Below are 13,777 nucleotides of genomic sequence, written 5' to 3' on the forward strand. Positions count from 1 at the left end.
TCATAGTCCTCACAAAAAGGAGACTTTGCATAATAGTGGCAACAATTCTCACAGCAGGTGATTTGAAGCCCGACAGTAATTGTCATGAAAATTATTGGTGAATGCTTTGAATTTGTAAGCAGTGCTTTGAATAGCTGTAGTGGTCTGAAAGGGGTTGAATTTAGAGATCTTTAGAGTGTTGTGCTTTACAGGTGAACTCTGTCAGACACGTTGTGTGCATTACAGTGATTCACTTCCACTAAAATTTTGAAGCTAATACACAAATTTAAAGTCAAACTACAAGATCGTTTGACAAGTTGTACTTGCTTATTGACTAGTCGGTTGGTATCCTTATTAGACACATCACCTCTTGTTCACCACACCTTACCAGTTTGAGGGTGATTGTCTTATAGGATCTGAATCCATTTTTACTGTATTAAAATAAATAAATAAATAAATAAATAAAATAACTGAAATTATTTTAAGTTAAAATACAAAACTTACTAAAACTGAAATAAAAATTAAGCTAAACAGAAATATATATATATATATATATATATATATATATATATATATATATAGTGTTAACGTTCAAGTCTCAAGCAAGTCCAAGTCAATTTTTTTTGAGAATCAAGCAAGTCAAGTCAAGTCACTGCTTTAGGTCAAGCAATTCAAGTCAAATCGTAGCTTGGGTCAAACAAGTTACTGGTTAGTTAAGTCATACAAATGGTTGATGAATTAACTGAATTTATATTAAAATAAGTTAAAACTACAGTAGTTATGGACTATGGGAGCTTTATTTCTACTACTCGAAAGGTGTCCACATACAGCTGAGCTGTCAATACAATAAAAATCTAAAAATAAAAAAATCAATGTGTTTGCGTGTATATGAATGAAAAGTGTATTGTTTGCATGTGCATGGTTGTGTTTGCAAATTTGATTTTGGTTTTTCTTTTTGTGTGTGTGAAAGAGAGAGGGGTGATTTGATTGAGTGTGATTCATTAAAGGTCCCGTTCTTCGTGATCCCATGTTTCAAACTTTAGTTAGTGTGTAATGTTGTTGTTAGAGTATAAATAAAATCTGTAAAATTTTAAAGCTCAAAGTTCAATACCAAGCGAGATATTTTATTTAACAGAAGTCGCCTACATCGAACGGCCAGTTTGGACTACATCCCTCTACTTCCTTCTTTAATGATGTCACTAAAACAGTTTTTTGACTAACCTCCGCCCACAGGAATACACAAGAGTTGCGTTTGTAGAGTGTGTTTGTCGCCATGTCGTCGAAACGCTGTTATTTTCATCCCGCAGTCCAATCACCGGGTCTGATTCCGGCTCAAATTGATAGGGTAAAATTAAAGACATGTTTACAATAACACTGAGCGCGTGCATCTCCACGTTATGGTAAGAGGCGTGACCTTTCCGGGCAAGCTATGGCTCTGGGAGCGCTAAGCTGCTGTCGAATCACAACACAGGAACCGCTGGCACAATCAGAACTCGTTACGTATTTCTGAAGGAGGGACTTCATAGAACAAGGAAGTCATCAGCCCGTTTTTATGACAGTGGAAACCGCGGTATACAAATAAGTAAATTATGTGAAAAATACTGTGTTTTTTTACACGCGAAACATGAACACGTTATATTACACACTATAAACACAATCAAAGCTTCAAAAAACCACGAAAAACGGGACCTTTAATATTTGTGAGTGAATGTGTGTGTGCGTGTATGAGTGAAAAGTCTGTATTTTTTTTTTTTTTTTGAGTTTGTTTGTGTGTGCATGGTTGGGTTCGCAAGCCTGTATGTTTTTTTTTTTTCTTTGTGTATGTGTGTGTATACAATATATATTTATGTGCATCCCCATAAAATATAGGCTTTTCACTCAAAGTCTAACACTAAAGATCAATTATTAGACACTGTACACATACTAAGTGCTATTGCAAAAAAGCTGACATTTCCTTATAAACAGTGAATAACCATTTAAAATGTATTGTACTTGCAAAAAATGAAATGCGATAATTTTCTCTGTTCTTCGATGACAGACAGCATTGGTTGCTGTCAATTTAAGATCTGCAGCACATGACGTCGCGGATCTCACGCGCGTCCCACTTTCTCACAACTCTTTACTTTCGTTTAAGACTTCATTTAACTCATTCAAGGCTGATCTAATGAGGATACTCGACAAAACGGACATTTCGCGACATTCTGGCGCGTGTCAGTTTCTGTGCGTCTTGTGTGTGACAGGACATTCACAGACAGCGCATTCTCTTTTTCTCTTTTAGTGTGCTTAAATGGTTTAAAATCATTTGCATGAATAAGAGCGTGATCATATATTGTAATGCTAGCCAAAGGATGACAGAAAAAATGGATGCTGCGTTTGCGTTAAATATGTTTGACGCGTTAAACTGGAAAACATCGACAGCACTGATTTTAACCCAATTTTCTGTTTAAAGAACACAAAACCAATTCAAAGTCAACACTTAACATGTCCAAAACTTTATTTTTTTACCTATACTTACGCGTAAGTATAGGTAATTAACTATTATTACTCAGTACTTAAATAATAATTACACTGTAACATGGCCACCTTAAAATAAAGTGTAAACAAAAAATGGTAACATTTTACAATAAGGTTGTAACGATTATGTTCAGTTTTGGTTTCATTTTCACTGTGTTCTGTTCCTGTTTGCCTGTTTTCAATTTGCTAGTTTGTCTCCATGGTCCTGAACTAGATGGACAAGGGGGTGATGTGAAGTAAATAGAATTAGTGTATACTATTTTACCTATATTTGTCTCACTGTATTTTCTTACGATATCTTTCCCTTCTTTTTTCAAACTAACCAAAGAAATAAGGATTTCAGGCACAGGTAAGTTACATTACAATAAAGCCACACAATGCTAATGTGTTTTGAGAGACGTGCATGTATTATGTACAGAATTTTAGATGGGTAACTTTTTTTAGATCAAAATCCCAGAAGATGTCAAGGCACATTTTATGAGAGATGCACATCACCTTTTTCCGACTGCCAAAAATATTTACTCAAGCCATGCAAGAGGACTTTGGATTATGATGCAGTGGCCAACACTCGGGCCCTTTAGCTGAAAGTACCACCACTATTTTACATTTTCACATTTGGATTTTACACAGGCCAGTGCCTTGGAGTGTGAATTGGTTTTCAAACAGTCCAAGACATTGATCGAATAGAGTGCGCTCAGTGTGCAAGAATAGACTTAAAACGGCTTTTGATAAAACGTGAAAAGATTTATCTGTTCCCAAAGGAAAATGTAACTGAGCTCCAGACCGTCATCTACGAAGTCCTGACTCGACTGGTCATTTAACCACTAATGGCATGTCTGGAGGGGCCACGCTACCTCATTCAGAAAGGAGCAGACTGATTGGGAGGCAGAATTAATGAATGCAAATAAGCGTAGCATTCTGAAAAGCCATCAGTTGTTGACAGTCATTAAGATATGCATATCATCACCGCATCGCAGAGAACCTTTCCCCGCAAGGGAACGAGAATGATTGAAATGATCTGGCAGTCTTGAAGTCGTCATCACAGCCTCCGCAAATACGTTCCAGTCACATCACATTTACTTCCCTTTCACACATTCTTTTTTCTTCTTCCCATCTGTCAGAAGCTCACACCCTTTTGATAGATGCGAAAAAACATGCTGCGATTCTTTCAACGTCTTTAATGATATTAATATTCTAATCAGTCTCTCATTTCATCTGCCATCTCCAATTGCAATGTCAGACCAATAATTTATGAGTTGCACTGCCTCAGCTTGACAGCAGACTAATGTCTTTGCTCATACTCCTACTGTTTATATGTCTCTCCCCAAGCAACAATCCCGCTCACCGCTACTACCTGACCACGGATCCGGTGACGGGACGGCTGTTTGTGTCCGACACCAACTCCAGGCGCATCTACAGCCCGCAGGTGCTTCTGGCCAGCTCAGAGCCCCAGCAGAACGTGGAGGTGGTGGCGGGAACGGGAGATCACTGTCTGCCTTTTGACGAAGCTCAGTGTGGAGATGGAGGTCCAGCTACCGAAGCTCTCCTCACAGGACCCAAAGGTATTGTTAGAGGATCATTAAAACTGATCATCAAAAGGGCCATGCATTCTCTTCACGAAAGGAGTCAAATAGTATGGGCCCTTCAAACTGCTAAAGTGGTTGAGATGAATCTTCTGAGGCATACAACACACTTTGATTGACATGAAAGATCATCCCAAAGCTCTGTGAGCTTTTAACACTGTATTATGTACTGAGGTTTTTGATTGGCGCCTCAGCGAGGGAAATGGGAACTGACAGCCTCGGGATAGGTACTAAATTATTTGACTGAGCCAGACACAACAGATTGATGAAGCTGCTTTGAACGTTTTGTGACTTCACTGACATAAATTATAAAGTGTCACACTTGTCTGGAGAATATAGACAACCTATTTCATATAATCTCATCATGCAGAAAAAGAGATGTTTTCATTGTTTTTCAATAAAATGTCATTCACACATGAATGCATGTACGGAATGATGGATACATTAGGTATCATATTTCCTGTGTAGACGGGTACATAATGTGTTGAATTGATGGGATGTGTGCAGAGATCTACATTCTAGCTGTTATAACTATAAAAAAGTCAGAAGCATTGATGCATACATGCATTTTCCTCGGTTGGGACAGAGAATTCTGCCATAATGTCAGTTCACTTCACTGTGTTTTCGTCAGGCACATAAACTCTCCATGCTACCACTCAGCTAGGCACGCATTTACCAAGCGGCAGTTACTATAGCAACCCATACTTTCATAATTTGGGTTTAAAAGTGGGTTTGATGCTTTCCCACTCCATGCTTTTTTGTCAAATACCTTGAGCAGACTTACAGACTGACTGAGACGGAGTGAGGGAGAGTGAGCACAGGCAAAAATGCTAGAGGGAGGGAGGGATGTTCTAATACATCCTATTCCACTTTCTCCTTAAGAAATAATTCAGCAGTGGGAGGCAAGATGTGAATAATTGAGGGCGATGCTTTCTGCAGTGACCTGAATAATGGGAAGCCAAACACGACACATGTACCCGCTGCCTGGATCAGGCAAGCAAAGAGCACAGCTGTGTGACCTGCACATTTCGTTCCATCCTCATTTCTCTCCAGGGATTGCCGTTGACAAGAACGGACTGATCTACTTTGTGGATGGGACCGTAATACGCAAGGTGGATCCGAACGGCATCATTTCCACCCTGTTGGGGTCCAATGACCTTGCCTCTGCTCGACCTCTGAGCTGCGACTCCGTTATGGACATCCATCAGGTGAAAAGTGAAAAATGCTTAAATCGACACACTAAAGCCATTTATCTGACCTATTGAGTGACCTAAATGAGTCTTGGTTAATGTCACCTGTATGTTTTTCATACTGTGGATTTAGGAAGCAATGAAGTGATCAGCTGTTATGGGCTTTTTTTTAGTAAACTAAATGATGCTGATTGAGGCCAATTGTCGATATAATACTCATAACACTATGGTAAATATATACACAATTTTTTTTAAAGATAAATATTTTACTTAATATAGAAAGAAAAAAAATCAGTAACATTACAAGATAAATTTTCTTTAAATGTATTATTCTAGGTTAATATTAATAAGCTTTCTTGAACAATGAATAAGAATTAACAATGAAATAATAAAAAATTATTTAATTTATTATTCTGTTAATATTGATTTAGAAATGTAATATTTTTTGATATTTTATTCATGTTAAAGTTAAAAATTAATCCATTAAAATAATTTCATGTATTATTCTGGGTTGATATTCACTTATAAATATACTATTGTTTCTAGTTCATGTTTGTTCAAATGAAAGATTAAATCATTTAAAATATGTCATTATTTTAGGTTAATATTAATTTAAAAATATACTATTGTTTATAGTTAATTCATGTTCAAAATAAACATTAAAATAATTTATTTTATTATTCTAAACTAATATTCCTAAATATACTGGTTCATTCATGTTTGTTCATAATACATTAACTAATGTTTATAAAACTTGAAAAGTTAATGTATTAAAATATCATTATGTAGAAAATACCATTGATCTGAATTCATAAATGCTGTAAAAACAGTGTTGTTCATTGTTGTTTCTCATTATCTATTTCATTTATGTTATAAATGATACAACTTGTATACAACGTTAAATACAACTTTACTGAAAATTGTTAACAAATTATTATCTATTGAAATTTCTGTTAGTAGATTTGCATCTGACATGGGAAAATACCATATTTGTTAATCAGCCAAGCGAGTAGGATTAAATATCTAATTTTTACTAATGTCTGTCTATCATAAAATGGAAGGAATACATTTTGCCTTAGTGGAGTTACATAAAGTATAATATCTACACATCTTGAACAAAGCATTTTTTTCTCATTCATTTGCCTTTAGGTGTCTTTAGAATGGCCGACAGATCTGGCTGTTAGTCCGATGGATAACTCATTGTTTGTGCTGGATGGCAGTGTGGTTTTGCGGATCACTGAGGAGGGGCAGGTCAGCGTGGCAGCAGGCAGACCCCTTCATTGCCCCATGCCTTCTACAGACATCTTGGTGACAGAAACACAGCGAGCCACACATACCCATCTGGAATCCCCAAGCGCCATTGCGGTCTCCTTCAGTGGAGTGCTACACATCGCGGAGACAGACGAGAGGAAGATGAGCCGCATACGCAGTGTGGCAGCAGATGGCGAGATCACTCACCTGGCAGGGGCGCCTTCAGACTGCGACTGCAAGACCGACGTCAACTGTGATTGTTACCTTACAGGAGATGGCTTCGCTAAAGATGCTCGGCTGAATGGGCCGTCTTCTCTCGTGGCGGCTCCGGATGGAACCCTGTACGTAGCCGACCTGGGAAACATTCGAATTCGCGTGATTGGAAAAAACAAGCCTGCACTTAACAGCATGGGCCTGTATGAAGTGGCATCATCTGCAGAGCAGGAAGTGTACATGTTTGACAGTAATGGAACGCACCAGCATACGGCCAACCTGATCACTGGAGACTTCAAATATAACTTCAGCTATAGCAATGAGGGAGATCTGACCTCAGTGGCCGACCGTCATGGGAACACGCTACGGATTCGCAGGGACGCCAGCCGCCTTCCTGTGCGCATCGTTGCACCTGACAACCAGGTTATTTGGCTAACTGTAGGCTCGAGTGGTGGTCTGAAAACCCTTGGCACACAGGGGCGTGAACAGGTGCTGCTAACTTACCATGGCAACAGTGGTCTCCTGGCAACCAAGAGCACTGCCAATGGATGGACAACATTCTATGAGTAAGAATGTATAAGCACTTCTGATTGTTGCTCTTGCTTGCAGGGCAAACTTCTCTATAATTATTGCTCAAATTTATGGTCAGCGATTTGAAAAAAGTATTAAACATCGGCCTGTACCACATACAGCAACCTTAGAAATTACTTTCATAATTAATCAGACTTTTGCCTGGTGAATAATAAAATGGAAAAAAAAGCTTACATTTGAAAGAGTAGGGTGAATTCAGGTTGATTGGGACACTTTTTTCCCAGTCATCTCAATGGCAAAAAGTGTCCCAATCAACCTGAATTCACCCTACCTAAACCAGGGATCAGTAATGTCGGTCCTGGAGGGCCACTGTCCTGCAGAGTTTAGCTCCTAACCTAATCTTCAGGATAACTAGAAAGCTATAGGCAGGTGAGTTTTTATCAGGGTTGGAGCTAAACTCTGCAGGACAGTGGCCCTCCAGGACCGAAGTTGCCCATTCCTGACTTAAACCATTTCTAGGGACCACTATCCAACATATACCACAGCTATTTCCCATGAATCTGCAAGGCTTCTGATTTAATAGCTGCTATAAGTAAACAAATACAAGAATAACAAAGTGCAGTAAACCATAAAACTATTTGCGCTACAAATCAGTGCATTTATGATAATGAATTAAAATAATATGATAGCAAATACCAGTTTGCAACATCAAACATCATAACGAACTGAATGGCTATAATAACTGTATAATTAAAATGCCTTTTAAACTTCACTTCAATTTCTGAACTTGAATTGAGGTAACAAATTTGCATATCAAATGAAATATAATGACCTAAAATTAAAATAGAATGAAATGAAAAAAATGACAAATTATATATTTGTGTAATTTAATTCATCAAGACAAATTTTGAATGTTTAAAATAGTTTAAAAAAAAACATTATTAGAAGTTTAAAGTTTATCTTGGCATTAGGACAATGCAAAAAAAAGTATTTTCTAAAACTCTCTCAAATAAACCAGTGCTTATTCAAATGATTACATTAAAGGGATAGCTCACCCGAAAATGATTTCCCATAATTTACTCACCCTTAAGCCATCATAGGTGTATATAACTTTCTTCTTTCAGCCAAACACAATCTAAGTTATATTAAAAAATATCCTTGCTTTTCCAAGCTTTGTAATGGGATTGAATGGTACAATTTTTAAGCCTAAAAAAGCTCATCTATCCATCATAAATGTAATCCATACGACTCCAGGGGGTTAATAAAGGCCTTCTGAAGCAAAGGGATGCATTTTGTAAGACAAATATCCATAATAACTTTATAAACTGTAATCACTAGTTTTACGGCCGTCTGTGTGTTCACGAGAGAATCGAGTTCCAGCGTATGACGCAGAATGTAGAAGTAAGAGATAGGTGTAAATATTCTAGTTTTAGATTTCTAATTCGTGGCCAGTGTTTTGTTTTGCTCTATCCTCTGCGCTTGCGTGTTCATCAATACATCATGCATCTGGTCAGAAGTCACTCTTCCGCTGGAACTACACTCGTGTACGGCCGTTACCAGAAATCAGTGATTATAGTTTATAAAGTTATAAATATGGATTTTTTTTTTTTTCTAACAAAAACTCATTGCTTCACTTCAGAAGGCCTTTATTAAGAGTTGTATGGATTATTATTATGATGGGTAGTTGTGCTTTTGTTAGGCTTAAAAATTGGTACCATTCACTCCCATTAAAAAGCTTGAAAGAAAGCTTTTTAATATAACTCTGATTGTGTTTGGCTGAAAAAAGAACGTCACATACACCCAGGGTGAGTAAACTATGGGATAATTTTCATTTTGGGGTGAACTTACACTTTAAATGCAGAACCTTAATATCACTCTCTCTTTCAGCTATGACACAGAGGGACGACTGACCAATGTAACCTTTCCTACTGGAGTGGTGACCAGTCTGGCCTATGACATGGATACTGTTTCTACAGTAGAAAGAGAAAGTTTTGACCGAGATGAAGCTGCAACCATAACGACAAACCAGTCAGCGATTCAGAACGTCCTCACATTGCACCAAGGTAACCCTTTTGTAAACAGACAAATCAAATAGATACACTTGCATTCTCATAGGATTTCAAAATGTTCTAGCCTTTCTGCTAACTTATGTTGGCTTTTTTATTTTGCAGATCAGCTGAAGAACAACTATGTCATTGGTTACGACCACTCCTTATGGATTCTGTATGCCAATGGAATGAACACTCACTACCAGACTGAGCCACATATTCTGGCTGGTGCATCCTCCCCTACACTGGCGCGGAGAAATATGACCCTACCTGATGACAGCGGCCAAAACTTGGTGGAGTGGCGCTTTCGTAAAGAGCAGACGAGGACGAAGGTCACAGTATTTGGGCGCAAATTACGAGTATGTACCGAAGTCCAATTACAGACAAGAAAGAAATAGGTTCCAAAAAAAGCCTAATAGTCTAAGAAGTCTAAGACCAATTTCATTCTTAAATCTATTAGCCTTACTTTGATACAAAGCACTTGACATCTGCCTTGAGGTTCTACTTTGACATAATAGAAATAATGCAAGATTTCTTGCTATATTTTTTTATTTAGATATGAATTCTTACAATTTAAATAAATTTGGTATGAAGATAGCACCCGGCTGATCTAAGAGTAAAAAAAAAGACACGTTTACAATGGTAAAAAAATTCTATTCTGAAATCGATGTTGAGTACATTGGAAGATGTTTTAATAGTTTGAAAGTGAGTCACTTAGTTTTATTTAGTTAAACTATTAATCATGAGACTCATCTTCACTCATCTAATAATGGAAACTAAGGCAACTCTGACAGATTAAAAAAAATTGCTAATTTTCTAGTAAATTTTCTGCCATTTTACTCTTGCCATACTAACTTTGTGTCTCTTCTCTGCCTGCACTTCAAGGTAAACGGACGTAACATTTTGTCTGTTGATTATGACCGAGCTCTGAGGATTGAAAAGATCTATGATGATCACCGTAAATTTCTTCTGAAGATTGGTTATGACACAGCAGGTCAGCCCACTCTCTGGATGCCAAGTAGCAAGCTGCTTCCTGTCAACCTCACTCGCAATAGCAATGGGCAGTTGAGTGCCATACACTGGGGCTCTGTCTCAGAGAGAGTAGAGTATGATGGACAAGGCCGTCTGCTTTCCAGGACATTCCCTGATGGGAAGACCTGGAGCTACACATATCTGGAGAAGGTAAAGGCCAGCGGAAATTGCTTTTAGTATGTAATATACAGTATACATCAAGAGTTTTTGTCAGATGACTTTGTCATGTGTACACTGCTTACCACCTTATACAGTACACACACACACATACTGCCCTTCAAAAGTTTTTTTTTTTTTTTTTTTTGAAAGAAGTTCCTTATTCTCACCAAGACTGCATTTTTTTAAATCAAAAATACAGTAAAAACAGTAATAATTTTAAAATATTACAATTTAAAATGTATTTAAATTTATTGCAATTTATTTTCATTAGTTTTTTCCAATATGTTTATTATCATTGTTTTGTTTTATAACATCACATCATAGAAACATACGATAACAAAATAAACTTGTTTTGGAAACTAAAACATTACACAACACATCCCATTCACATTCAGCTTGCATTGAAATAAATAAATAAATAACGTTGTTTACTATTTCTTTTCAAGTATAGCCTACATTTCCAGTTTTCATGATGTTCATATACGGTTCCCATAGCTAAACAAAGTCTTTCAGCTTGCCCTTAGCAATATATATTCATCTTTCCAGCCCAGTGCAGTCCGATGTCTCCCTTACCCACATTTTCAAAGATGGAGCATCCATACTCTTGTAACATAATGTTGTGGATTCTCCTGGATTGAAGACATCCAAAGTCCAGAAGTTTACTCTGTTTCAATGTTTTTATAAAGTCCAGCGGATAAATTCCAAGATAAACATTCAAATTGTTAAACATATCTGACAGACATTTTATCACCTCCTTCCAGCTTCCAGAAGTTTTGGATTTTGGACATTCGTGTATATATATATATATATATATATATATATACATAGATAGATAGATAGATGGATAGATAATATAGTGTACCTTTCTTGTCCAAACATTTAGTCTTCTTGTATATCTATTTTTCAAGCATTTAATTTATCTGTTGTTGAGCACTATATTAAACCATTAAGTTATAATATACTGTAGCGATACATGTATGAGAAAATTTCTCTTTTCTATTTATCGCTTTTCATCTAATTTCAACATGGATTTTTTTTCTGGGATGGCAAAGCAACCATTACTGAACTCTCTAGTGTCACGTGATCCTTCAGAAATCTTTTAATATGCTGATTTGGTGCTCAGAAACATTTATTATTAATGTCAATGTTTGAATGATGTTGGAAATATGGATACTTTTTTCAGGATTCTTTGAATAGAAAGTTCAAAAGAACAGCATTTATTTGAAATAGAAATATTTTGTAACAAATATATTTACTGTCACTTTTTAATTTCTATGCATTCTTGCTGAATAAAAGTATGCATGTCTTTAAAAATAAATAAATAGATTTGAACAGTATATACTGAAAAATAAAGGGGTTTACACACCCTACAACTGATTTTTTTTTTTTTTTTTTTTGCTTCCATGGGAAAAATAAAAATAAAAGGAGAGATGTTGTTGCTAGAAAACAAGATATATATAGGTGCTGGTCATATAATTAGAATATCATCAAGAAGTTGATTTATTTCACTAATTCCATTCAAAAAGTGAAACTTGTATATTATATTCATTCATTACACACAGACTGATATATTTCAAATGTTTATTTCTTTTAATTTTGATGATTATAACTGACAACTAAGGAAAATCCCAAATTCAGTATCTCAGAAAATTAGAATATTCCTTAAGACCAATACAAAGAAAGGATTTTTAGAAATCTTGGCCAACTGAAAAGTATGAACATGAGAAGTATGAGCATGTACAGCACTCAATACTTAGTTGGGGCTCCTTTTGCCTGAATTACTGCAGCAATGTGGCGTGGCATGGAGTTGATCAGTCTGTGGCACTGCTCAGGTGTTATGAGAGCCCAGGCTGCTCTGATAGTGGCCTCCAGCTCTTCTGCATTGTTGGGTCTGGCATATCGCATCTTCCTCTTCACAATACCCCATAGATTTTCTATGGGGTTAAGGTCAATCGAGTTTGCTGGCCAATTAAGAACAGGGATACCATGGTCTTTAAACCAGGTACTGGTAGCTTTGGCACTGTGTGCAGGTGCCAAGTCCTGTTGGAAAATGAAATCTGCATCTCCATAAAGTTGGTCAGCAGCAAGAAGCATGAAGTGCTCTAAAACTTCCTGGTATACGGCTGCGTTGACATTGGACCTCAGAAAACACAGTCGACCAACACCAGCAGATGACATGGCACCCCAAACCTTCACTGACTGTGGAAACTTTACACTGGACCTCAAGCAACATGGATTGTGTGCCTCTCCTCTCTTCCTCCAGACTCTGGGACCCTGATTTCCAAAGGTACTGCAAAATGTACTTTCATCAGAGAACATAACTTTGGACCACTCAGCAGCAGTCCAGTCCTTTTTGTCTTTAGCCCAGGCAAGACGCTTTTGATGCTGTCTGTTGTTCAAGAGTGGCTTGACACAAGGAATGCGACAGCTGAAACCCATGTCTTGCATACATCTGTGCGTAGTGGTTCTTGAAGCACTGACTCCTGCTGCAGTCCACTCTTTGTGAAACTCCCCCACATTTTTGAATGGGTTTTGTTTCACAATCCTCTCCAGGGTGCGGTTATCCCTATTGCTTGTACACTTTTTTCTACCACGTTTTCCTTCCCTTCTCCTCTCTATTAATGTGCTTGGACACAGAGCTCTGTGAACAGCCAGCCTCTTTTGCAATGACCTTTTGTGTCTTGCCCTCCTTGTGCAAGGTGTCAATGGTCGTCTTTTGGACAACTGTCAAGTCAGCAGTCTTCCCCATGATTGTGTAGCCTACAGAACTAGACTGAGAGACCATTTAAAGGCCTTTGCAGGTGTTTTGAGTTAATTAGCTGATTAGAGTGTGGCACCAGGTGTCTTCAATATTGAACCTTTTCACAATATTCTAATTTTCTGAGATAATGAATTTGGGATTTTCCTTAGTTGTCAGTTATAATCATCAAAATTAAAAGAAATACACATTTGAAATATATCAGTCTGTGTGTAATGAATGAATATAATATACAAGTTTCACTTTTTGAATGGAATTAGTGAAATAAATCAACTTTTTGATGATATTCTAATGATATGACCAGCACCTGTATATGATGAGTCACAAGACATGCTAGAACCTTTTTGTCCCTTTAATTTATTTATTTTATTTTATTTGGATGTTGGTCAGCATCTTAATTGTATGGAAAAGAACAGCTTGGATATTTAGCAAAATGTAATTTTGTTTTCCACAAAAAGGAATGAAAAAAAAAGAAAAAAAACATAGGTATCAATTGATATGAAGGCCAGTAAATGTTGA

At 37.0% G+C, this 13,777-nt stretch overlaps 1 protein-coding gene across 4 annotated transcripts in view; it reads left to right on the plus strand.

Annotated features, from left to right (window-relative positions):
• The window catches only part of si:dkey-237h12.3 (teneurin-3), a 161,384-nt gene that overhangs the window by 143,081 nt on the left and 4,526 nt on the right, over positions 1-13,777 (plus strand). For all 4 annotated transcript variants that reach the window (XM_048175739.1, XM_048175743.1, XM_048175742.1 and 1 more), the window contains 7 exons: positions 2,822-2,842; positions 3,823-4,055; positions 5,130-5,284; positions 6,416-7,296; positions 9,149-9,324; positions 9,433-9,668; positions 10,195-10,491. In XM_048175739.1, coding sequence (XP_048031696.1) covers positions 2,822-2,842; positions 3,823-4,055; positions 5,130-5,284; positions 6,416-7,296; positions 9,149-9,324; positions 9,433-9,668; positions 10,195-10,491 — 1,999 coding nt within the window. The remainder of the gene's footprint in view (positions 1-2,821; positions 2,843-3,822; positions 4,056-5,129; positions 5,285-6,415; positions 7,297-9,148; positions 9,325-9,432; positions 9,669-10,194; positions 10,492-13,777) is intronic.

Source organism: Megalobrama amblycephala, linkage group LG23, assembly GCF_018812025.1.
Source record: "Megalobrama amblycephala isolate DHTTF-2021 linkage group LG23, ASM1881202v1, whole genome shotgun sequence".
Classification (NCBI taxonomy): domain Eukaryota; kingdom Metazoa; phylum Chordata; class Actinopteri; order Cypriniformes; family Xenocyprididae; genus Megalobrama; species Megalobrama amblycephala.